We start from the raw sequence: 27,441 nt of genomic DNA, 5'->3' as shown, positions 1-27,441 counted from the left end.
GGACGGTGAGTCGATTCCGTAGCCGTGATAACGACCCGAGCTCGGACCAGAATCGGTTGCACTTTGAGCGGACAGGAAGGAAAGGACGATGAAAGTGTTAGGCAGGAAGGATCGGCAGGATGTGGCGACGGACTGAACCCACAATCGATCAATCAATCGTATTAATTGAAACCCAGGGATCGAAAGGCGGCAAAGAGGGCAGGGTGAGACCAAGGTAATGTGGCTCTGGGATGGAACGTCTCCGCCAACTCGCCCAAGAGCTTAGTATATTCATTCATTCATTCAGTATTCATTATTTATTCATTTATTCATTATTTATTCATTTATTCATTATTTATTGAGCGCTTACTGCGTGCAGAGCACTGTACTAAGCGCCTGGGAAGCACAAGCCGGGTGATCTGAAGGGAAGCTTGGTGGGAGAGCAGGGATGGGGAGGAGGGAGAAGTCGCAGGGAACTTAAACATCTCGTTTAGTGCCGCAAACTTGACTGCATGTGAAATCCTGATGACTGAAATCAATCAATCGTATTTATTGAGCGCTTACTGTGTGCAGAGCGCTGTACTAAGCGCTTGGGAAGGACAAGTCGGCAACATCTAGAGACGGTCCCTACCCAACAGTGGGCTCACGGTCGAAAAGGGGGAGACGGAGAACAAAACCAAACGCACTGACAAAATAAAATAAATAGAAAAGATATGTACAAGTAAAATAAATAAATAAATAAGTAAATAGAGTAATAAATATGTACAAACACCCAGGCTGGGGTGGGGGGAGGCATTTATCCATCCATTCAATCGTACTTATTGAGCACTTACCACGTGCAAAGCACTGTATTAAGCGCCTTGGAAAGTACAAATTGGCACCAGATAGAGCCGGTCCTGACCCAACAACAGGCTCACGGGCTAGAAGGGGGGAGGGGGGACATTCATTCATCCATTCAATCGTATTTATTGAACACTTACCACGTGCAGAGCACTGTACTAAGCGCCTTGGAAAGTACAAATTGGCACCAGATGGAGCCGGTCCTGACCCAACAACAGGCTCAAGGGCTGGGGGGGGGGGGGGGACGGACATTCATTCATCCATTCAATCGTATTTATTGAACACTTACCACGTGCAGAGCACTGTACTAAGCGCCTTGGAAAGTACAAATTGGCACCAGATGGAGCCGGTCCTGACCCAACAACAGGCTCACGGGCTAGAAGGGGGGGGGACATTCATTCATCCATTCAATCGTATTTATTGAACACTTACCACGTGCAGAGCACTGTACTAAGCGCCTTGGAAAGTACAAATTGGCACCAGACGGAGCCGGTCCCGACCCAACAACGGGCTAGAAGTGGTGGGGGGGGGGACATTCATTCATCCATCCAATTGTATTTATTGAACACTTACCACGTGCAGAGCACTGTACTAAGCGCCTTGGAAAGTACAAATTGGCACCAGACTGAAAGCTTTTCAAGATGCAGTAAGTTATTTTACCCAGCTTTGACTTTGTGCCGGAGAAAGGGGAGAGGGGGAAGAGGTTACCACGAGGGGAGAAGAGCGACCCGGCCCAACTACACAGCCTGGGGGACAGTGCTCTGCACGTACTAAGTTGCTTGGGAAATAATAATAATGGCATTTATTATTCTTCTTCTAGACTGTGAGCCCACTGTTGGGTAGGGACCATCTCTATATGTTGCCAACTTGGACTTCCCAAGCACTTAGTACAGTGCTCTGCACACAGTAAGCGCTCAATACGATTGACTGATTTATTAAGCGCTTACTATGTGCAAAGCACTGTTCTAAGCGCTGGGGAGGTTACAAGGCGATCAGGTTGTCGCACGGGGGGCTCACAGTCTTCATCCCCATTTTACGGATGGGGGAACTGAGGCCCAGAGAAGTGAAGTGACTTGCCCAGAGTCACACAGCTGACAATTGGCGGAGCCAGAATTCGAACCCATGACCTCTGACTCCAAAGCCCGTGCTCTTTCCACTAAGCCACCACACTGCTTCTCTACCACTGATTCAATACCACTGCTTCAATACCACTGATTGACTGACTTTAGAGATGAAGATGATGATGGCATTTTTTAAGCGCTTACTATGTGCAAAGTACTGTTCTAAGCGCTGATAATGATGGCATTTATTAAGCGCTTACTATGTGCAAAGCACTGTTCTAAGCACTGGGGATGTTACAAGGTGATCAGGTTGTCCCACGGGGGTGGGGGGGGGGGGGGGGGGAGGGCGGCTCATAGTCTTCATCCCCATTTTAAAGATGAGGGAACTGAGGCCCAGAGAAGTGAAGTGACTTGCCCAGAGTCGCACAGCTGACAATTGGAGGAGCCGGGATTCGAACCCATGACCTCTGACTCGAAAGCCCAGGCACTTTCCACTGAGCCACGCTGCTTCTCTACCACTGATTCCATACCACTGCTTCAATACCACTGATTGACTGATTTTAGAGATGATGATGATGGCATTTATTAAGCGTTTACTGTGTGCAAAGTACTGTTCTAAGGGCTGATAATGATGGCATTTATTAAGTGCTTACTATGTGCAAAGCACTGTTCTAAGCGCTGGGGAGGTTACAAGGTGATCAGGTCGTCCCACGGGGGGCTCAGTCTTCATCCCTATTTTACAGATGGGGGAACTGAGGCCCAGAGAAGAGAAGTGACTTGCCCGGAGTCACACAGCTGACAATTGGCGGAGCCGCGATTTGAACCCGTGACCTCTGACTCCAGAGCCCGGGCTCTTTCCACTAAGCTACACTGCTTCTCTACCACCGATTCAATACCACTGCTTCAATACCACTGATTGATTTTAGAGATGATGATGATGGCATTTATTAAGCGCTTACTATGTGCAAAGTACTGTTCTAAGCGCTGATAATGATGGCATTTACTAAGTGCTTACTATGTGCAAAGCACTGTTCTAAGCGCTGGGGAGGTTACAAGGTGATCAGGTTGTCGCACGGAGGGCTCAGTCTTCATCCCTATTTTACAGATGGGGGAACTGAGGCCCAGAGAAGAGAAGTGACTTGCCCGGAGTCACACAGCTGACAATTGGCGGAGCCGCGATTTGAACCCGTGACCTCTGACTCCAAAGCCCGGGCTCTTTCCACTGAGCCACGCTGCTGGGGAGGTTGGGAGGAGTAGCTTTAGGGTAGAAGACGAGCTGTGCTGTTTTAGACACTGAGTTTGAGGAATTGGCAGGATATCCAAGTGGAGGTGCCCTGGAGTAATAAATATTACTCTATTTATTTATTTATTTTACTTGTACATATCTATTCTATTTATTTTATTTTGTTAGTATGTTTGGTTTTGTCCTCTGTCTCCCCCTTTTAGACTGTGAGCCCCCTGTTGGGTAGGGACTGTCTCTATATGTTGCCAACTTGTACTTCCCAAGCGCTTAGTACAGTGCTCTGCACACAGTAAGCGCTCAATAAATATGATTGATTGATTGGAGGCAGGTGGAGAAAATAATAATGGTATTTGTTAAGTACTTTCTATACGCCAGACGCTATGGAGAAGCAGCATGGCTCAGTGGAAAGAGCCCGGGCTTGGGAGTCAGAAGTCATGGGTTCAAATCCCGGCTCTGCCATTTGTTAGCTGTGTGACTCTGGGCAAGTCACTTCACTTCTCTGGGCCTTCAGTTCCCTCATCTGTAAAATGGGGACTAAGATTGTGAGCCCCACATGGGACAACCTGATCACCTTGCATCCCCCGCAGCGCTTCGAACAGTGCTTGGCACATAGTAAGCGCTTAACAAATGCCATCATTATTATTATAGCGGGTGGAAGGATGGATAAAATGTAATCTGATCAGACAGAGACTCCACCCCACAAGGGGCTCGTGGTCTGAATAGGAGAGAGACCGGGTATTGAATCCCCATTTGACAGATGATGATACTGAGGCACAGGGACATTAAGTGACACGCCCGAGGTCAGACAACAGGCGAGTGTCAGTGCTGGGATTAGAACTCGGGTCCTGACTCTTTGCCCCTCATGCTCTTCCCCCTAGGTCACATCACTGCCCCATGTGACACCTGTCTACGTGTTTTGTTTTGTTGTGTGTCTCCCCCTTCTAGACTGTGAGCCCGCTGTTGGGTAGGGACCGTCTCTGTATGTTGCCGACTTGGACTTCCCAAGCGCTTAGTACAGTGCTCTGCACACAGTAAGCGCTCAATAAATACGGTTGAATGAATGAATGAATGTATTGACTGTACACTGTGTGCGGAGTAATCAATCAATCACATTTATAGAGCACTTGTGTACAGAGTCCTTTACTAAATGACAGGAATGTGCCTAAGTGCTATAGGGCTGGAAAAGGGAGTGAACAAAGCACTTATTACTCTATTTCACTTGTACATATTTACTATTCTATTTATTCTGTTAATGATGTGCATATAGCTTTAATTTTTTTTTTTTGACGATTTTAACACCTGTCCACATGTTTTGTTTTGTTTTCTGTCTCCCCCTTCTAGACCGTGAGCCCGTCATTGGGTGGGGACCGTCTCTAGATGTTGCCGACTTGTACTTCCCAAGCGCTTAATACAGTGCTCTGCACACAGTAAGCGCTCAATAAATACGATTGAATGAATGAACAAAGGGAGCTGAAGAAAACGAAAAGAGGGCTTAGTCGGAGCACTGTACTAAGCGGTTGGGAGAGTAACAGCGTTGGTAGACACACTCTCTACCGACAGTGAGCTGGCATTTATTTTGTTTTGTTCTCTGTCTCCCCCTTCTAGATTGTGAGCCCACTGTTGGGTAGGGACCATCTCTCTCTGTTGCCAACTTGTACTTCCCAAGCGCTTAGTACAGTGCTCTGCACACAGTAAGCCCTCAATAAATAGGATTGAATGAATGAATGAATTCTAGAGTCTAGGACAGTCTAGCAAGCGCTCAACGAATACGACCGATTGATAACTAGAGAAGCAGCGCGGCTCAGTGGAAAGAGCTCGGGCTTTGGAGTCAGAGGTCACGGGTTCCAATCCAATTGTCAGCTGTGTGACTTTGGGCAAGTCACTTCACTTCTCTGGGCCTCAGTTCCCTCCTCTGTAAAATGGGGATGAAGACTGTGAGCCCCCCGTGGGACAGCCTGATCACCCTGTAACCTCCCCAGCGCTTAGAACAGTGCTTTGCACATACTAAGCGCTTAATAAATGCCATTGTTATTATTATTATTATTATTACTGACTGCAGTGGGTCAAGAAGACAGCTGGTGGACAGGAAATGAGAGCGGCAGGTGCCTAATAAATGCCGTTATTATTATTCTTTTAGACTGTGAGCCCACTGTTGGGTAGGGACTGTCTCTATGTGTTGCCAATTTGTACATCCCAAGCGCTTAGTACAGTGCTCTGCACATAGTAAGCGCTCAATAAATACGATTGATGATAAAAACTATTTCAGGAGTTTGGAGAGAAATCAGGGGATGGAGTAACAGCTGAAGAAGGGCGTGGGTGGAATTGAGAGTGCTTTTTAAGTAAGGGGGGGAGGGTGGAAGACATGCACGTTTGGAGACGGAGGGTGCCGATAACAGTGAGGTGAGGGATTTCAGGTGATGAGCACTTAGTGAAGCACTCAGTACAGAGTAAGCCCTCAAATACCATCGATGAGGAGGGAAAACGGTTGGGGGTACGGCTAGCGGGGGTGGGTTGGGAGAGCAGGTGCGGGGGGAGCTCCTCTTGAGAAACAACTGGAAAGCAGGAGGAAGACGAGGCGGTGGCAACTGAGTGGTGAAGGGCCGATGGGGATTTCACGCCTGGTGGTTTCGATTTTACCAACAAAATGGTTGGTGAGGTCACCGAGGAGTTAGAGAAGTGGGGGATTGGGTGCTTTGGGGGGTTTGGAAGAGCCGGAGGCGGGTGGGCACCTCTGCAGCGTGGCTCAGTGGAAGGTGGAAATACGACTGAATGAATGAATCAGTATGGAAGTTAAATAAGTGAAGGATCAGAGTATGAGAAAGGAGTGACAGAAGGTAGGGAGGAGTGTAATAATGATAATAATGGTATTTGTTAAGCGCTTACTTTGTGCAAAGCACTGTTCTAAGCACGGGGGGGTTACAAGGTGCTCAGGTTGTCCCACGGAGGGCTCACAGTCTTCATCCCCATTTTCCAGATGAGGGAACTGAGGCCCAGAGAAGTGAAGTGAGTTGCCCAAAGTCACACAGCTGACGACTGGCGGAGTCAGGATTTGAACCCATGACCTCTGACTGCAGAGCCCGGGTTCTTTCCTCTGAGCCACGCTGCTTCTGTAACGATTTGTGACCATTTTGACACCTGTCTACACGCTTTGTTTTGTTGTCCGTCTCCCCCTTCTAGACTGTGATGCCGTTGTTGGGGAGGGACCATCCCTATATGTTGCCGACTTGTGCTTCCCAAGCGCTTAGTACAGTGCTCCGCACGCAGTAAGCGCTCAATAAATACGACTGAGTGAATGAATCAGTACGGAAGTTAAATAAGTGAAGGATCCGAATATGAGAAAGGAGGGACAGTTAGAAGGTAGGGAGGAGTGTAATAATAATAATAATAATAATATTTGTTAAGCGCTTACTATGTGCAAAGCACTGTTCTAAGCACTGGGGGGTTACAAGGTGCTCGGGTTGTCCCCCGTGGGGCTCACAGTCTTCACCCCCATTTTCCAGATGAGGGAACTGAGGCCCAGAGAAGTGAAGTGACTTGCCCAAAGTCACACAGCTGACGACTGGCGGAGTCGGGATTTGAACCCATGACCTCTGACTCCAAAGCCCGGGCTCTTTCCACTGAGCCACGCTGCTTCTCTGTGTAGAAAGGGCATCGTAATCAGCAAGAAATGCAGAGGGCTCAGAGGGCAGGCAGTAGATGACAGCTGTGACAGCTGCTTGGAGCTAGACACCCCCGTAGAGACTGATAATCTTACACTCAAAGAACCAGAAGGCAGGGGTGTGATAGATGCCCCTGGGGGTGGGCCAACTCCTCCCCTTTTCCACCTGATTTTATTATTATTATTATTATTATTATTGATAATAATCATAATGGCATTTATTAAGCGCTTACTATGTGCAAAGCACTGTTCTAAGCGCTGGCACTCTTCTAAGCGCCGATATTAATAATTATAATAGTACTTGTTAAGCGCTTATCACGTGCCAGGCGCCGTACTGAGCGCTGGGGTAGATACGAGCAAATCGAGTTGGACAGTCCCTGTCCCACGTGGGACTCACAGTCTCAAATCCCATTTCACAGGTGAGGTGACTGAGGCCCAGAGACGCGAAGTGACCTGCCCAAGGTCACGCAGCAGACAAGAGGAGGGGCTGGGATTAGAACCCATGACCTTCTGACCCCCAAGCCGGTGCTCCTTCCCCTAGGCCAGGCTTTTAGGGGGGCGGAAAAGAGTGAAAGATGAAACACTCCTGGGAGAGAGAGAGAGAGAGCGTGACGGAGGAGATGAGTCTCCACAGCGATGACATTCACTCATTCATTCAATCAATCGTATTTATTTATTTTTTTAATGGCATTTATTAAGCGCTTACTATGTGCAAAGCACTGTTCTAAGCGCTGGGGCAGAGACAAGGTAATCAAGTTGTCCCACGTGGGAGTCACAGACTTAATCCCCATTTTCCAGCTGAGGGAACCGAGGCCCAGAGAAGTGAAGTGACTCGCCCAAAGTCACCCAGCTGACAAGTGGCGGAGCCGGGATTTGAACCCATGACCTCCGACTCCAAAGCCCCAGGCTCTTTCCACTGAGCCCCGCTGAGCAGAGCGCTGTACTAAGCGCTTAGGAAGGACAAGCCAGGTGATCCGAAGGGAAGCTTGGTGGGAGAGGAAAGCAGGGATGGGGAGGAGGGAGAAGTCATAGGGAATTTAAACATCTCGTTTAGTGCCACAAACTTGACTGCATGGGAAATCTTGATGAGTGAAAGCTTTTCAAGATGCAGTAAGTTATTTTACCCGGCTTTGACTTTAAGCTGGAGAAAAGGGGAGAGGGGGAAGAGGTTATCACGAGGGGAGAAGAGCGACCCGGCCCAACTACACAGCCCGGGGGACCAGTAGCTCGGCTCAATTCTGGAATGCTTGTGGCAAAGGTTAGACGCTTTTTGGCTTGGGTGGACCGCTGCATCCACCACTAGAAGCAGAGTGGCTCAGCGGAAAGAGCCCGGGCTTTGGAGTCGGGGGTCATGGGTTCAAATCCCGGCTCCGCCACTTGTCAGCTGTGTGACTCTGGCCAAGTCACTTCACTTCTCTGGGCCTCAGTTCCCTCATCTGAAAAATGGGGAGACCCCCGTGGGACAACCTGATCACCTTGCACATAGTAAGTGCTTAACAAATGCCATCATTATTATCATTATTATTAGAACGGGGTGCTCGGGCCGAAATGCCTCCGGAGCACAGGTCCTGGGAGTCAGGAAGACCTGGATGCTAATTTGTCAGCTGTGTGACTTTGGGCAAGTCACTTCACTTCTCTGGGCCTCAGTTCCCTCATCTGAAAAATGGGGAGCCCCCCGTGGGACAACCTGATCACCTTGCACATAGTAAGTGCTTAATAAACGCCATCATTATTATTATTATTATTAGAACGGGGTGCTCGGGCCGAAATGCCTCCGGAGCACAGGTCCTGGGAGTCAGGAAGAGCTGGATGCTAATTTGTCTGCTGTGTGACTTTGGGCAAGTCACTTCACTTCTCTGGGCCTCAGTTCCCTCATCTGAAAAATGGGGAGCCCCCTGTGGGACAACCTGATCACCTTGCACATAGTAAGTGCTTAATAAATGCCATCATTATTATTTTTATTATTAGAACAGGGTGCTCGGGCCGAAATGCCTCCGGAGCACAGGTCCTGGGAGTCAGGAAGACCTGGATGCTAATTTGTCTGCTGTGTGACTTTGGGCAAGTCACTTCACTTCTCTGGGCCTCAGTTCCCTCATCTGAAAAATGGGGAGCCCCCCCCGTGGGACAACCTGATCACCTTGCACATAGTAAGTGCTTAATAAATGCCATTATTATTATTATTATTAGAACAGGGTGCTCGGGCCGAAATGCCTCCGGAGCACAGGTCCTGGGAGTCAGGAAGACCTGGATGCTAATTTGTCTGCTGTGTGACTTTGGGCAAGTCACTTCACTTCTCTGGGCCTCAGTTCCCTCATCTGAAAAATGGGGAGCCCCCCTGTGGGACAACCTGATCACCTTGCACATAGTAAGTGCTTAATAAATGCCATCATTATTATCATTATTATTAGAACGGGGTGCTCGGGCCGAAATGCCTCCGGAGCACAGGTCCTGGGAGTCAGGAAGACCTGGATGCTAATTTGTCTGCTGTGTGACTTTGGGCAAGTCACTTCACTTCTCTGGGCCTCAGTTCCCTCATCTGAAAAATGGGAAGCCCCCCCGTGGGACAACCTGATCACCTTGCACATAGTAAGTGCTTAATAAATGCCATCATTATTATTATTATTATTATTATTAGAACGGGGTGCTCGGGCCGAAATGCCTCCAGAGCACAGGTCCTGGGAGTCAGGAAGACCTGGATGCTAATTTGTCTGCTGTGTGACTTTGGGCAAGTCACTTCACTTCTCTGGGCCTCAGTTCCCTCATCTGAAAAATGGGGAGCCCCCCGTGGGACAACCTGATCACCTTGCACATAGTAAGTGTTTAATAAATGCCATCATTATTATCATTATTATTAGAACGGGGTGCTCGGGCCGAAATGCCTCCGGAGCACAGGTCCTGGGAGTCAGGAAGACCTGGATGCTAATTTGTCTGCTGTGTGACTTTGGGCAAGTCACTTCACTTCTCTGGGCCTCAGTTCCCTCATCTGAAAAATGGGGAGCCCCCCGTGGGACAACCTGATCACCTTGCACATGGTAAGTGCTTAATAAACGCCATCATTATTATTATTATTATTAGAACGGGGTGCTCGGGCCGAAATGCCTCCGGAGCACAGGTCCTGGGAGTCAGGAAGACCTGGATGCTAATTTGTCTGCTGTGTGACTTTGGGCAAGTCACTTCACTTCTCTGGGCCTCAGTTCCCTCATCTGAAAAATGGGGAGCCCCCTGTGGGACAACCTGATCACCTTGCACATAGTAAGTGCTTAATAAATGCCATCATTATTATTTTTATTATTAGAACGGGGTGCTCGGGCCGAAATGCCTCCGGAGCACAGGTCCTGGGAGTCAGGAAGAGCTGGATGCTAATTTGTCTGCTGTGTGACTTTGGGCAAGTCACTTCACTTCTCTGGGCCTCAGTTCCCTCATCTGAAAAATGGGGAGCCCCCCGTGGGACAACCTGATCACCTTGCACATGGTAAGTGCTTAATAAATGCCATCATTATTATTTTTATTATTAGAACGGGGTGCTCGGGCTGAAATGCCTCCGGAGCACAGGTCCTGGGAGTCAGGAAGACCTGGATGCTAATTTGTCTGCTGTGTGACTTTGGGCAAGTCACTTCACTTCTCTGGGCCTCAGTTCCCTCATCTGAAAAATGGGGAGCCCCCCGTGGGACAACCTGATCACCTTGCACATGGTAAGTGCTTAATAAATGCCATCATTATTATTTTTATTATTAGAACGGGGTGCTCGGGCCGAAATGCCTCCGGAGCACAGGTCCTGGGAGTCAGGAAGACCTGGATGCTAATTTGTCTGCTGTGTGACTTTGGGCAAGTCACTTCACTTCTCTGGGCCTCAGTTCCCTCATCTGAAAAATGGGGAGCCCCCCCGTGGGACAACCTGATCACCTTGCACATAGTAAGTGCTTAATAAATGCCATCATTATTATTATTATTATTAGAACGGGGTGCTCGGGCCGAAATGCCTCCGGAGCACAGGTCCTGGGAGTCAGGAAGACCTGGATGCTAATCTGTCTGCTGTGTGACCTTGGGCAAGTCACTTCACTGGTCCTCAGCTACCTCATCTGGAAAATGGGGATTAAGACTAGGAGCCCTATGTCAAACCCGATTACCACGGATCCACTCCAGCGCTTAATACGGCGCCTGGAACCTAGTGAGCACTTCAAGAGCACAATGATGATTATTATTAACCCTGAAAGCTGGACAACTCTCAGCTCAGGCCTACTGCCCTCGCAAACTTTGCCACCCGAGGTACAGCCTCGGTGTTTCTTTGTTGTTCGGGTCTGCCCTGGTTGGAGAGTCAAATGTGCTGTACTAATAATGGAGAGGATGGCCCATTTCATCAGTATCTGAAGTTAAAAATTGGGTTCGCTCTGTGTAGGCCTTCCAAAATACACATTAAAAAAGGTACTCAAGCCGTACCACGCGAAGTTAAAGAAAAGTCAGTAAGTATTTGTGTCAATTTCCTTTGAGACCACTATTCTGAGGTAGATATATCATCAATCGTATTTATTGAGCGCTTACTGTGTGCAGAGCACTGTACTAAGTGCTTGGGAAGTACAATATGGCAAGATATAGAGACAGTCTCTAGCCAACAGCGGGCTCACAGTCTAAAAGGGGGAGACAGAGAACAAAACCAAACATACTAACAAAATAAAATAAATAGAATAGATATGTACAAGTAAAATAGAGTAATAAATATGTACACACATATATACATAACATATATATCAATATCAGATGTGCAAAATTGGACGGCTTTTTTTCTCATAGTCAATAAATGGTATTTACTGAGTGCTTACTGTGTGCAAGGAGCCCTGTCCTAAGTGCTCGGGAGAGTACAATACAGAAGAGTTGGTAGACACGTTCCCTGCCTTCTAGACTGTAAGCTCGCTGTGGGCAGGGAACGTATCTGTTCTACTGTACTTTCCCAAGCGCTTAGTAGTGTTCTGCATACAGTAAGCACTCAAAAACGATTGACTGACCACAATGAGCTTAGAGTCTAGAGGGGGAGACAGGCATTAATGTAATTTACAGGTACTACATAAGTGCTGTGGGGATGAGGGTGGGATGAATACCAAAAGCTCAAAGGGTACAGACAGAGGAGGGAGAGGGACAGAGGGAAGAAAGGGCTTAATCAAAGAAGGCCTATTCCACACATGTTCCAAAAGATGGTCAGTTAAGGCAGCAAAAGAAAGCTCATAAATCACCGAAGGACTAATACATCACACACTGTACGGTACACATGAACTGCGCGGTATTAATTCAAGTTAAAATTTGGGCTCTCCATCACCCAAAGGCCAGAAAGAGCTACATTTTAAAGATGGCTTGCCAAAAGTTGAGGCCGAAAATCCCCTTGCCTTCTTTCTCCATCTTTAAAACGGGGCGGTGCGTTTTTCACTATCCTCAGGGAAGTGTATTTTTAACTCAAGTCATCAGAAGGGACTTTTAAGAACAATGAGCGCTTCAAATTCGTATTCTTAAGAAGATTTTGATTGCTACAAAAAATATTCTAAAATGACCAGAGGATTGTTTGCTTTTCATTTCCACCCAAAACCACAAGTAATAAAAGAGCTGGAACACTTGAAAGCAGTCCATTCTTCCAGAATAGAAGTTTTAATTTTACTGAAAAAAAAAAAGCCCTCCATATAAATTATCATCTCATTCTAAATTTAACAAAGCCCTTTTCTGCCAAGAATCTTGCTGAGTCTAGAGACATCAGATTATGTCCCATCTCCTCTGCAATGACCTAAAACTCAGTCCTATTTTAAGCGAAAAAGTATAGCCCTACAAATAGTCCATTTTTGTGTGTCAAGGTAATAAAAGTACTGGAAGGTGAGCTCATTATCTGACAAATTCTTCCTAAGGTACAAGTTTTAATTCACCGTAAGACTTGCTTTTAAACCAATCTGCAGTTAAAGAGTCTGAAAGTCAATAAATAGCTGCAAATACATACAAGCACTTATGCTCCTTTTGCATTTCTTAAATAAAAAGCCACACCTTGCTTGCAATTCCTACGGACTTCATCATTTCATCTCACACCTCAGTGCGATTCATTTTCCAAGAAGAGCAAGGTGTACATACCTTGCCGTCGCGGATTTCAAGCAAGGCCATGCTAGATTAAGGAATTATTCAATTTGGGTCAGCTTTAAACAACTACAATCTACCCAATTTGATTTCATTTAGCTGATTTCATCTCATTCTCTCATTATGGACATTATCAGGGCCGTTGTTTCTCCTTCGTAGTTTGATACTTAAAGCTAAATTCCATTTTAGTAAAGAAAATGTAAACACCAGGTCAAACTGAATACAGACATCTTTAGACTACCCTAACCGAGTGAAAATTAAATAGGTACTACCCACAAAACGCTTGTAGAAAAACACAAGTTGGTTGCTCATTAGTTACAGGCAATTCAAAAGCTGCTCCCTTTTCCAAGGAAAATGAATAACTGCGGGCTTTTCTCTCCCACCAAGAGGCCAAGACAGTCCTGCTATTCACGAAAAAATATCACTCTGCTGCTCCCCTCCCCCCCAACGCAGACTAAATTTAGTGGGAGGTTACATCTGATACTTCCCAACAAATGTAAATATAGGCTCTCTCAACTGAGCAAACTCGAAAGATGGACTGAAGTTGTCATTTCATAAACCTACCTGGCTGCGATACTGCAGTGGCGGTGAATTGCGTAGCCCACGGTGGATTCTTCTGCCCTCCAAACTGAGCCATGATGGAGGGAAAATGTCTTGGCTGGTTTATCTTCTTCTTTTCCTAATCTACAATGGAAAAAGATGCAAGCTCTTAATACCAATATTCACAAACCTCAACCCTAACTTCCAGAGCCTCCAGTTATAATCGAGCCACCTGTCCTGTGTAGGAGGCATTTCTTCCTCTGGTTTCTCTTCTTATTTTCCTAATCTACAACTGAAAAAGATGCACGCTCTTAATACCAATATTCACAGCACTCAACCCTAACTTCCAGAGCCACCAGTTATAATCGAGCCATCTCTTCTGCATAGGAGGCATTTCTTCCTCTGGTTTCTCTTCTTATTTTCCTAATCTACAATGGAAAAAGATGCACGCTCTTAATACCAATATTCATAATGCTCAACCCTAACTTCCAGAGCCTCCAGTTACAATCGAGCCACCTCTCCTGCGTAGGAGGCATTTCTTCCTCTGGTTTCTCTTCTTATTTTCCTAATCTACAATGGAAAAAGATGCACGCTCTTAATACCAATATTCACAACGCTCAACCCTAACTTCCAGAGCCACCAGTTATAATCGAGCCATCTCTTCTGCATAGGAGGCATTTCTTCCTCTGGTTTCTCTTCTTATTTTCCTAATCTACAATGGAAAAAGATGCACGCTCTTAATACCAACATTCATAATGCTCAACCCTAACTTCCAGAGCCTCCAGTTACAATCGAGCCACCTCTCCTGCGTAGGAGGCATTTCTTCCTCTGGTTTCTCTTCTTATTTTCCTAATCTACAATGGAAAAAGATGCACGCTCTTAATACCAATATTCACAATGCTCAACCCTAACTTCCAGAGCCTCCAGTTAGTCAAGCCATCTCTCCCACGTAGGAGGCATTTCTTCCTCTGGTTTCTCTTCTTCTTTTCCTAATCTACAACTGAAAAAGATGCACGCTCTTATTCCAATATTCACAACGCTCAACCCTAACTTCCAGAGCCTCCAGTTATAGTCAAGCCATCTCTCCCACATAGGAGGCATTTCTTCCTCTGGTTTCTCTCCTTATTTTCCTAATCTACAATGGAAAAAGATGCACACTCTTAATACCAATATTCACAACGCTCAACCCTAACTTCCAGAGCCTCCAGTTATAGTCAAGCCATCTCTCCCACATAGGAGGCATTTCTTCCTCTGGTTTCTCTCCTTATTTTCCTAATCTACAATGGAAAAAGATGCACACTCTTAATACCAATATTCACAACGCTCAACCCTAACTTCCAGAGCCTCCAGTTATAGTCAAGCCATCTCTCCCGCGTAGGAGGCATTTCTTCCTCTGGTTTCTTTCCTTATTTTCCTAATCTACAAATGAAAAAGATGCACACTCTTAATACCAATATTCACAACACTCAACCCTAACTTCCAGAGCCTCCAGTTATAATCGAGCCATCTCTCCCGCGTAGAAGGCATTTCTTCCTCTGGTTTCTCTTCTTATTTTCCTAATCTACAATTCAAAAAGACGCACGCTCTTCTACCAACGTTCACAACGCTCGACCCTAACCTCCGGAGCCCACCGGTTATAATCGAGCCCAGCTCTCCTATGTAGGAGACGTTTCTTCCCACGAGAACCATCAAGGCCGTTTCGTACAGTGCTCTGCACACTGTAAGCGCTCAATAAATACGACTGAATGAATGAAAGTTGGAGCGAGGGGCACTGCCCCGTGTCAGCCAAGGTGATGGCAAAACCGACTGTGTAGATGTGGATTTCAAAGCTGGTCTGTGAGCTATTTGTGCGTCTGATGCTGTAGTGGACTCTCCCAAGCGCTTAAGACAGTGATGACTTGACACCTGTCCACACGTTGCGTTGTGTTGTGTGTCTCCCCCTTCTAGACTGTGAGCCCGTTGTTGGGTAAGGACCGTCTCTAGATGTTGCCGACTTGGACTTCCCAAGGGCTCTGCACACAGTAAGCGCTCAATAAATACGACTGAATGACTGAATGAATTTGCACACAGTAAGTGCTCAATAAATACGACTGAATGAATGAATGAATTTGCACACAGTAAGCGCTCAATAAATACGACAATGAATGAATGAATTTGCACACAGTAAGCGCTTAATAAACACGACTGAATGAGGGGCAGAGATGAACGATGGATCCTGGGGGTGGCTGGTCCGTTCATTCATTCATTCAATCATATTTATGGAGCGCTTACTGTGTGCAGAGCACTGTACTAAGCGCTTGGGAAGTACAATTTGGCAACATATAGAGACGGTCCCTACCCAACAGTGGGCTCACGGTCTAGAAGGGTGGAGAAACATGTGCAATGGAAATGACTCCTTTTCCACGCCCGAGTTGACAAATTTCACGGTAGGGACCGAGAAGATGGGGGCTTTTTTTGCAGGGGGAGGAGGGAAATGGGTTAAAAATCGGCCTAATTTGATTTTTTTAACAATAAATAAGGTCGATTTTTCCACCTTGGGCCCTAGGAAACCCCCCGAACTGGGGAGAGCGTCTTTCTGAGGGGTTTCAGCTGAAAAGCAGCAGGGCCGCATGCTGGGAGTCCAAAGGACCTGAGTTCTAATCCCCCTTTTCATTCATTCATTCAATCAATCGTATTTATTGAGCGCTTACTGTGTGCAGAGCACTGTACTAAGCGCTTGGAAAGTACAAGTGGGTGATCTAGGGCAGGTCCCTTCATCCTCAAAACGGGGATCAGAGTGCCTTTCTAAGGGTTTCAGCAGAGAAGCAGCATGGGAGTCCTTAGGACCTGGGTTCTAATCCCCCCCCTTGTCTGCCGGGTGACTTTGGGCAAGTCATTCATTCATTCGAGAAGCAGCATGGCTCAGCAGGAAAGAGCCCGGGCTTTGGAGTCAGAGGTCAATCAATCGTATTTATTGAGCGCTTACTGTGTGCAAAGCACTGTACTAAGCGCTTGAGGTCAGGGGTTCAAATCCCGGCTCTGCCCATTGTCAGCTGTGTGACCTCGGGCAAGTCACTTCACTTCTCTGGGCCTCAGTTCCCTCATCTGTCAAATGGGGATGAAGGCTGTGAGCCCCCCGTGGGACAACCTGATCACCTTGTAACCTCCCCGGCGCTTAGAACAGTGTTTTGCACATCGTAAGCGCTTAATAAATGCCATCAAAAAAACAAGTCATTTGACTTCTCTGTGCCTCAGTTACCTCATCGGGAAAATGGGGATGAAGGCTGTGAGCCCCACGTGGGACAACCTGATCACCTTGTACCTACCCCAGCGCTTAGAACAGTGCTCAGCATGTAATAAGCGCTTAACAAATCTGTTGCCGACTTGTATTTCCCAAGCGCTTAGTACAGTGCTCCGCACACAGTAGGCGTTCAATAAAGACGACTGAATTATTATTATTATCATTACTACTAAGTCACTTCCCTTCCCTGGGCCTCGGATGCCCTCGCCTGCAAGATGGGGAGACTGAGGGCCCCCCGTGTGGGACAGGGATTGGGTTCAATCCGATTAGCTTGTGTCCACCCCAGCGCTTAGGGCAGCGTCTGGCACATAGTAGAGAAGCAGCGTGGCTCAGTGGAAAGAGCCTCGGCTTGGGAGTCAGAGGTCATGGGTTCTAATCCCCACCCTGCCACGTTCATTCATTCATTCAATCGTATTTACTGAGCGCTTACTGTGTGCAGAGCCACCGTACTAAGCACTTGGGAAGTACAAATCGGCAACGTACATCATCATCAATCGTATTTATTGAGCGCTCACTGTGTGCAGAGCACCGTACTAAGCGCTTAGGAAGTACAAATTGGCAACATCTAGAGACGGTCCCTACCCAACAGGGGGCTCACAGTCTAGAAGGGGGGGGGGGGGGGGGGGGGCAGACAACAAAACAAATAGATGTCTGCTGCGTGACCTTGGGCGAGCCACTTCACTTCTCTGAGCCTGTGACCTTGGGCAAGTCACTTCACTTCTCTGAGCCTCAGCTCCCTCCTCTGTCAAATGGGGGTGAAGCTTGTGAGCCCCACGTGGGACAACCTGATCACCTTGTATCCCCCCCAGCGCTTAGGATAGTGCTTAGCACGTAGTAAGCGCTGAACAAATACCATCATCGTTATTATTACTATGATTTGGGGCCCGTCACGTCACTTCTCTGAGCCTTAGTTCCCTCCTCTGTAATATGGGGATGAAGCCTGTGAGCCCCACATGGGACAACCTGATAAATAATAATGATGGCATTTATTAAGCACTTACTATGTGCAAAGCACTGTTCTAAGCGCTGGGGAGGTTACAAGGTGATCAGGTTGTCCCTCGTGGGGCTCACAGATTTAATCCCCATTTTCCAGATGAGGGAACTGAGGCCCGGAGAAGTGAAGTGACTTGCCCAAAGTCACACAGCTGACAATTGGTGGAGCCGGGATTTGAACCCATGACCTCTGACTCCAAAGCCTGTGTTCTTTCCTACTGAGCCACGCTGCTTCTTGTAACCCCCCCTCCACCCCAATCAATCAATCAATCGTATTTATTGAGCGCTTACTGTGTGCAGAGCACTGTACTAAGCACCTGGGAAGTACAAGTTGGCAACATATAGAGACGGTCCCTACCCAACAGTGGGCTCACACCCCAGTGCTTGGAACAGTGCTTGCCACCTAGTAAGCTCATAACAAATGCTATCATTATTATTATTACTATTATTTAGGCCAGCCACTTCACTTCTCTGAGCCTCAGTTCCCTCCTCTGCAAAATGGGGATGAAGACTGTGAGCCCCACATGGGACCCCTTGATCACCTGGTATCCCCCCCACATGCTTAGAACAGTGCTTGGCACCTAATAAGCGCATAACAAATGCTATTATTATTATTATTATTATTTTAGACCAGTCACTTAACTTCTCTGAGCCTCAGTTCCCTCCTCTGCAAAATGGGGATGAAGACTGTGAGCCCCACGTGGGACCCCCTGATCACCTGGTATCCCCCCCAAGTGCTTAGAACAGTGCTTGGCACCTAATAAGCGCATAACAAATGCTATCATTATTATTATTATTATTTTAGACCAGTCACTTAACTTCTCTGAGCCTCAGTTCCCTCCTCTGTAAAGTGGGGATGAAGCCTGTGAGCCCCACGTGGGACCCCCTGATTACCTTGTATCCCCCCCAGCGCTTAGGACACTGCTTGGCACCTAGTAAGCGTGCAACAAATGCTATCATTATTATTATTACTATTATTTAGGCCAGCCACTTCACTTCTCTGAGCCTCAGTTCCCTCCTCTGTAAAATGGGGATGAAGCCTGTGAGCCCCACGTGGGACCCCCTGATTACCTTGTATCCCCCCCCACCCCCAGCGCTTAAAAAAATGCTTCGCACATAGTAAGCACGGTGGCTCAGTGGAAAAGAGCCTGGGCTTTGGAGTCAGAGGTCATGGGTTCAAATCCCGGCCTCGCCCATTGTCAGCTGTGTGACTTTGGGCAAGTCACTTTACTTCTCTGGGCCTCAGTTCCCTCATCTGTAAAATGGGGATGAAGACTGTGAGCCCCACGGGGGACAACCTGATCACCTTGTATCCTCCCCAGCGCTTAGAACAGTGCTTTGCACATAGTAAGCGCTTAACAAATACCAAAATTATTATTATCATTATTATAGTAAGCGCGTAACAAATACTATCATTAAAGCCTGCTGTTGGGTAGGGACCGTCTCTATATGTTGCCAACTTGTACTTCCCAAGCGCTTAGTACAGTGCTCTGCACACAGTAAGCGCTCAATAAATACGATTGAATGAATGAATGAATTATTACTATTAATTAGGCCAGCCACTTAACTTCTCTGAGCCTCAGTTCCCTCCTCTGTAAAATGGGGATGAAAACTGGGAGCCCCACGTGGGACCCCCTGATTACCTTGTATCCCCCCCCAGCGCTTGGAACCTCAGAACAGTGCTTTGCACATAGTAAGCACTTAACACAATTATTATTATTAGAACAGTGCTTGGCACCTAGTAAGCGCGCAACAAATGCTATCATTATTATTACTACTATTATTTAGGCCGGCTACTTAACTTCTCTGAGCCTCAGTTCCCTCCTCTGCAAAATGGGGATGAAGACTGTGAGCCCCACGTGGGACCCCCTGATTACCTTGTATCCCCCCCAGTGCTTAGAACCTCAGAACAGTGCTTTGCACATAGTAAGCGCTTAACAAACACAATTACTATTATTAGAACAGTGCTTGGCACCTAGTAAGCGCGCAACAAATGCTATCATTATTATTATTACTATTATTTAGGCTGGCTTCTTACCTTCTCTGAGCCTCAGTTCCCTCCTCTGCAAAATGGGGATGAAAACTGCGCTTAGAACCTCAGAACAGTGCTTTGCACATACTAAGCGCTTAACAAACACAATTACTATTATTAGAACAGTGCTCGGCACCTAGTAAGCGCGCAACAAATGCTATCATTATTATTATTACTATTATTTAGGCCGGCTACTTAGCTTCTCTGAGCCTCAGTTCTCTCCTCTGCAAAATGGGGATGAAAACTGGGAGCCCCACGTGGGACCCCCTGATTACCTTGTATCCCCCCCAGTGCTTAGAACCTCAGAACAGTGCTTTGCACATAGTAAGCGCTTAACAAACACAATTACTATTATTAGAACAGTGCTTGGCACCTAGTAAAAGTGTAACAAATGCTATCATTATTATTATTACTATTATTTAGGCTGGCTACTTAACTTCTCTGAGCCTCAGTTCCCTCCTCTGCAAAATGGGGATGAAAACTGGGAGCCCCACGTGGGACCCCGATTACCTTGTATCCCCCCCAGCGCTTAGAACCTCAGAACAGTGCTCTGCACATAGTAAGCGCTTAACAAACACAATTATTATTATTAGAACAGTGCTTGGCACCTAGTAAGCGCGCAACAAATGCTATCATTATTATTATTACTATTATTTAGGCTGGCTTCTTACCTTCTCTGAGCCTCAGTTCCCTCCTCTGCAAAATGGGGATGAAAACTGCGCTTAGAACCTCAGAACAGTGCTTTGCACATAGTAAGCGCTTAACAAACACAATTACTATTATCAGAACAGTGCTTGGCACCTAGTAAGCGCGCAACAAATGCTATCATTATTATTATTACTATTATTTAGGCCAGCTACTTAGCTTCTCTGAGCCTCAGTTCTCTCCTCTGCAAAATGGGGATGAAAACTGTGAGCCCCACGTGGGACCCCCTGATTACCTTGTATCCCCCCCAGTGCTTAGAACCTCAGAACAGTGCTTTGCACATAGTAAGCGCTTAACAAACACAATTACTATTATTAGAACAGTGCTTGGCACCTAGTAAGCGCGCAACAAATGCTATCATTATTATTATTACTATTATTTAGGCTGGCTTCTTACCTTCTCTGAGCCTCAGTTCCCTCCTCTGCAAAATGGGGATGAAAACTGCGCTTAGAACCTCAGAACAGTGCTTTGCACCTAGTAAGCGCTTAACAAACACAATTACTATTATTAGAACAGTGCTCGGCACCTAGTAAGCGCGCAACAAATGCTATCATTATTATTATTACTATTATTTAGGCCGGCTACTTAGCTTCTCTGAGCCTCAGTTCTCTCCTCTGCAAAATGGGGATGAAAACTGTGGGCCCCACGTGGGTCCCCCTGATTACCTTGTATCCCCCCCAGTGCTCAGAACCTCAGAACAGTGCTTTGCACATAGTAAGCGCTTAACAAACACAATTACTATTATTAGAACAGTGCTTGGCACCTAGTAAGCATGTAACAAATGCTATCATTATTATTATTACTATTATTTAGGCTGGCTACTTAACTTCTCTGAGCCTCAGTTCCCTCCTCTGCAAAATGGGGATGAAAACTGCGCTTAGAACCTCAGAACAGTGCTTTGCACCTAGTAAGCGCTTAACAAACACAATTACTATTATTAGAACAGTGCTCGGCACCTAGTAAGCGCGCAACAAATGCTATCATTATTATTATTACTATTATTTAGGCCGGCTACTTAGCTTCTCTGAGCCTCAGTTCTCTCCTCTGCAAAATGGGGATGAAAACTGGGAGCCCCACGTGGGACCCCCTGATTACCTTGTATCCCCCCCAGCGCTTAGAACCTCAGAACAGTGCTTTGCACATAGTAAGCGCTTAACAAACACAATTACTATTATTAGAACAGTGCTCGGCACCTAGTAAGCGCGCAACAAATGCTATCATTATTATTATTACTATTATTTAGGCCGGCTACTTAGCTTCTCTGAGCCTCAGTTCCCTCCTCTGCAAAATGGGGATGAAAACTGCGCTTAGAACCTCAGAAAAGTGCTTTGCACATAGTAAGTGCTTAACAAACACAATTATTATTATTTAAACAGTGCTTGGCACCTAGTAAGCGCGCAACAAATGCTATCATTATTATTATTACTATTATTTAGGCCGGCTACTTAACTTCTCTGAGCCTCAGTTCTCTCCTCTGTAAAATGGGGATGAAGCCTGTGAGCCCCACGTGGGACCCCCTGATTACCTTGTATCCCCCCCAGCGCTTAGAACCTCAGAACAGTGCTTTGCACATAGTAAGCGCTTAAACACAATTACTATTATTAGAACAGTGCTTGGCACCTAGTAAGCGCGCAACAAATGCTATCATTATTATTACTACTATTATTTAGGCTGGCTACTTAACTTCTCTGAGCCTCAGTTCCCTCCTCTGCAAAATGGGGATGAAGACTGTGAGCCCCACGTGGGACCCCCTGATTACCTTGTATCCCCCCCCAGCGCTTAGAACCTCAGAACAGTGCTTTGCACATAGTAAGCACTTAACCAACACAATTATTATTATTAGAACCGTGCTTGGCACCTAGTAAAAGTGTAACAAATGCTATCATTATTATTATTACTATTATTTAGGCTGGCCACTTAACTTCTCTGAGCCTCAGTTCCCTCCTCTGCAAACTGGGGATGAAAACTGCGCTTAGAACCTCAGAACAGTGCTTTGCACCTAGTAAGCGCTTAACAACTACAATTATTATTATTAGAACAGTGCTTGGCACCTAGCAAGTGCGCAACAAATGCTATCATTATTATTATTACTATTATTTAAGCCGGCTACTTAGCTTCTCTGAGCCTCAGTTCCCTCCTCTGCAAAATGGGGATGAAAACTGTGGGCCCCACGTGGGACCCCCTGGTTACCTTGTATACCCCCAGCACTTAAACCTTAGAATAGTGCTTTGCACATAGTAAGCGCTTAACAAACACAATTACTATTATTAGAACAGTGCTTGGCACCTAGTAAGCATGTAACAAATGCTATCGTTATTATAATTACTATTATTTAGGCCAGCCACTTCACTGAGCCTCAGTTCCCTCCTCTCCAAAATGGGGGTGAAAACTGCGCTTAGAACCTCAGAACAGTGCTTTGCACATAGTAAGTGCTTAACAAACACAATTACTATTATTAGAACAGTGCTTGCCACCTAGTAAGCGCGCAACAAATACCATCATTATTATTATTACTATTATTTAGGCCGGCTACTTCACTTCTCTGAGCCTCAGTTCCCTCCTCTGCAAAATGGGGATGAAAACTGCGCTTAGAACCTCAGAACAGTGCTTTGCACCTAGTAAGCGCTTAACAAACACAATTACTATTATTAGAACAGTGCTCGGCACCTAGTAAGCGCGTAACAAATGCTATCATTATTATCATTACTGTTATTTAGGCCGGCTACTTCACTTCTCTGAGCCTCAGTTCCCTCCTCTGCAAAATGGGGATGAAGACTGTGGGCCCCACGTGGGACCCCCCTGATCACCTGGTATCCCCCCCAGCGCTTAGAACAGTGCTTCGCACATAGTAAGCGCTTATCAAATGCCATTATTATTATTATTATTATTATTAATAGAAGGGGGAGAGGGGATGCTAATACTACTAATGGTCCCAGGCCTGCCTCACCCGCTGAGGCCTGGGCCTACATTCCCGCCTTCCATCCCGCCGGAAGAAGAGGGTTTCTCCTTCCTTCCTTCCTTCCATCGTATTTATTGAGCGCTTCCTGTGTGCAGAGCACTGTACTAAGCGCTTGGGAAGTATAAGTTGGCAACATATAGAGCCAGACCCGCCGCAACAACGGGCTCCCAGGCTAGAAGGGGGAGCCGGACACCATTCACTCATTCATCCATCCACCCGTACTGAGCGCTTCCTGTGTGCGGGGCACTGTACTAAGCGCTTGGGAAGGACAAGTCGACGACAGAGAGGGCCGGTCCCGACCCAACAACGGGCTCCCAGGGTGTGGGGGGGTGAGAAGACATTCATTCAGCCATTCAATCGTATTTATTGGGCGCTTACCACGTGCGGGGCACTGTACTAAGCGCCTTGGAAAGTACAAATTGGCACCAGATAGAGCCGGTCCCGACCCAACAACGGGCCCCCAGGCTAGAAGGGGGGGGGAGACGGGCGCAATTCATTCATTCATCCATACTGGGCGCTTCCTGTGTGCAGGGCACTGTACTAAGCGCCTTGGAAAGTACAAATTGGCACCGGCTAGAGCCGGTCCCGACCCAACGGTCAGTCAATCGTATTTATTGAGCGCTTACTGTGTGCAGGGCACTGTACTAAGCGCTTGGGAAGTCCAAGTTGGCAACACAGACAGTCCCTACCCAACAGTGGGCTCACAGTCAAAAAGGGGGAGACGGAGAACAAAACCAAACATACTAACAAAATAAAATAAGTAGAATAGATATGTACAAGATAAATAAATAACTAAATAAGTAAATAGAGTAATAAATATGTACAAACACCTGGGGTGGGGGGAGGCATTTATCCGTCGATTCAACCGTATTTATTGAGCGCTTACCACGTGCAGAGCACTGTACTAAGCGCCTTAGAAAGTACAAATTGGCACCAGATAGAGCCGGTCCCGACCCTACAACGGGCTCCCAGGCTAGAAGGGGGGGGCCATTCATCCACCCATTCAATCGTATTTATTGAACGCTTACCACGTGCAGAGCACTGTACTAAGCGCCTTGGAAAGTACAAATTGGCACCAGATAGAGCCGGTCCCGACCCAACAACGAGCTCCCAGGCTAGAAGGGGGGGGACGGACGACCTTCATTCATTCATCCATGCCCCCATATTGAGCGCTTCCTGTGTGCAGAGCACTGTACTAAGCGCTTGGGAAGGACAAGTCGACGACAGAGAGAGCCGGCCCCGACCCAACAACGGGCTCCCAATCTAGAATCAATCAATCAGTCGTATTTATTGAGCGCTTCCTGTGTGCAGAGCACTGTACTAAGCGCTTGGGAAGTCCAAGCTGGCAACATCTAGAGACGGTCCCTACCCAACAGTGGGCTCACAAAAGTCTAGAAGGGGGGAGACATTCATTCATCCATTCAATCGCATTTATTGGGCGCTTACCACGTGCAGAGCACCGTACTAAGCGCCTTGGGAAGGACAAACTGGCACCAGATAGAGCGGTCCCGACCCAACAACGGGCTCACTCATTCACTGTCATAGTTATTGGGCCCTTCTTGTGTGCAGAGCACTGTACTAAGCGCTTGGGAAGGCCAAGATGGCCACATATAGAGACGGTCCTGATGCAACAACAGGCTCCCGGGCAAGAAGGGGTAGGCATTCATTCACTCATTCACAGTTATTGGGCGCTTCTTGTGTGCAGAGCACTGTACTAAGCGCTCGGGAAGCCCAAGTTGGCAACATAGAGAGCCGGTCCTGATGCAACAACGGGCTAGAAGGGGGAGACGCTCGCTCACTCATTCATTCATCAATCGTATTTATTGAGCACTTACTATGTGCAGAGCACTGCATTCATTCATTCATTCAGGAAGCATTCATTCATTCATCAATCGTATTTCTTGAGCGCTTACTATGTGCAGAGCACTGCATTCATTCATTCATTCAGGAAGCATTCATTCATTCATCAATCGTATTTCTTGAGCACTTACTAAGTGCAGAGCACTGTATTCATTCATTCAGGGAGCATTCATTCGTTCATCAATCATATTTATTGAGCACTTACTATGTGCAGAGCACTGCATTCATTCATTCAGGAAGCATTCATTCGTTCATCAATCGTATTTATTGAGCGCTTACTATGTGCAGAGCACTGCATTCATTCAGGAAGCATTCATCCATTCATCAATCGTATTTATTGAGCACTTACTATGTGCAGAGCACTGTACTCATTCATTCATTCAGGAAGCATTCATTCGTTCATCAATCGTATTTATTGAGCGCTTACTATGTGCAGAGTGCTGCATTCATTCATTCATTCAGGGAGCATTCATTCGTTCATCAATCGTATTTCTTGAGCGCTTACTCTGTGCAGAGCGCTGTATTCATTCATTCATTCAGGGAGCATTCATTCGTTCATCAATCGTATTTATTGAGTGCTTACTATGTGCAGAGCACTGTATTCATTCATTCATTCAGGAAGCATTCATTCATCAATCGTATTTATTGAGCGCTTACTATGTGCAGAGCACTGCATTCATTCAGGAAGCATTCATCCATTCATCAATCGTATTTATTGAGCACTTACTATGTGCAGAGCACTGTATTCATTCATTCATTCAGGAAGAATTCATTCGTTCATCAATCGTATTTATTGAGCGCTTACTATGTGCAGAGTGCTGCATTCATTCATTCATTCAGGGAGCATTCATTCGTTCATCAATCGTATTTATTGAGCGCTTACTATGTGCAGAGCACTGCATTCATTCAGGAAGCATTCATCCATTCATCAATCGTATTTATTGAGCACTTACTATGTGCAGAGCACTGTATTCATTCATTCATTCAGGAAGAATTCATTCGTTCATCAATCGTATTTATTGAGCGCTTACTATGTGCAGAGTGCTGCATTCATTCATTCATTCAGGGAGCATTCATTCGTTCATCAATCGTATTTCTTGAGCGCTTACTCTGTGCAGAGCACTGCATTCATTCATTCAGGAAGCATTCATTCATTCATCAATCGTATTTATTGAGCGCTTACTATGTGCAGAGCACTGCATTCATTCATTCATTCATTCAGGAGGCATTCATTCATCAATCGTATTTCTTGAGCGCTTACTATGTGCAGAGCATTGCATTCACTCATTCATTCAGGAAGCATTCATTCATTCATCAATCGTATTTCTTGAGCGCTTACTATGTGCAGAGCACTGCATTCATTCATTCACTCAGGAGGCATTCATTCATCAATCGTATTTATTGAGCACTTACTATATGCAGAGCACTGTATTCATTCATTCATTCTGGAAGCATTCATTCATTCATCGATCGTATTTCTTGAGCGCTTACTATGTGCAGAGCACTGCATTCATTCATTCACTCAGGAAGCATTCATTCATCAATCGTATTTATTGAGCACTTACTATATGCAGAGCACTGTATTCATTCATTCATTCAGGAAGCATTCATTCGTTCACCAATCGTATTTCTTGAGCGCTTACTATGTGCAGAGCACTGCATTCATTCATTCATTCAGGAAACATTCATTCATTCACAGTTACTGGGCGCTTCTTGTGTGCAGAGCACTGTACTGGACGGCCTAGCTGGCCGCCTAGAGAGCCCGTCCTGACGCCCCAACGGGCTTCCAGGCTGGAAGGGGGAATTAGACGACAAAAAAGGAACACGGTCGGGATAAATGGGATGGATTTTTCCCTGGGGGTGGGATGGGATGGGATGGGGGGGGGGGGTGTCCTACCTGGGAGCCGATGGCGTCCTCCGTCTCCCGGCCGGAAACAATGGGCAGGCGGAACCCCGCCCCGCCCCACAGCGGGGCCCGGGGGGACCGGGGGGACCGACGGACCGACGGACCCACCCACCGGAAGTGCCCGTCCCTCCCGACACCCCCCGCGCCTCCTCCAGGCCGCCGGCCGCGCTCCTTCACCTAGGCCTCGCCGGACCCATTCCCCCCCCACCACGCCTTCTTCCACCGCCGCGCATGCGCCCTGCCGCCCCCGGGGGGCGCTGACGTCGTGACGTCACCGCGCACG

The 27,441-nt window shown here is 46.8% G+C and overlaps 1 protein-coding gene across 2 annotated transcripts in view; it reads right to left on the bottom strand.

Moving 5' to 3' along the window:
* Nucleotides 1-27,227, bottom strand: part of CCAR1 (cell division cycle and apoptosis regulator 1) — an 80,086-nt gene extending 52,859 nt beyond the window's left edge. For both annotated transcript variants that reach the window (XM_038743532.1, XM_038743533.1), the window contains exons 1-2: nt 27,150-27,227; nt 13,448-13,567 (exon numbers count right to left, since the gene is read on the bottom strand). In XM_038743532.1, coding sequence (XP_038599460.1) covers nt 13,448-13,520 — 73 coding nt within the window. In that variant the 5' untranslated portion in view covers nt 13,521-13,567; nt 27,150-27,227. The remainder of the gene's footprint in view (nt 1-13,447; nt 13,568-27,149) is intronic.
* Between the last annotated feature and the right edge of the window lie 214 nt (nt 27,228-27,441).

This window comes from Tachyglossus aculeatus, chromosome 3 (assembly GCF_015852505.1).
Source record: "Tachyglossus aculeatus isolate mTacAcu1 chromosome 3, mTacAcu1.pri, whole genome shotgun sequence".
Classification (NCBI taxonomy): Eukaryota; Metazoa; Chordata; class Mammalia; order Monotremata; family Tachyglossidae; genus Tachyglossus; species Tachyglossus aculeatus.
Note: the sequence above shows the minus strand (reverse complement) of the source record. Positions and strands in the feature narration are given on the sequence as shown.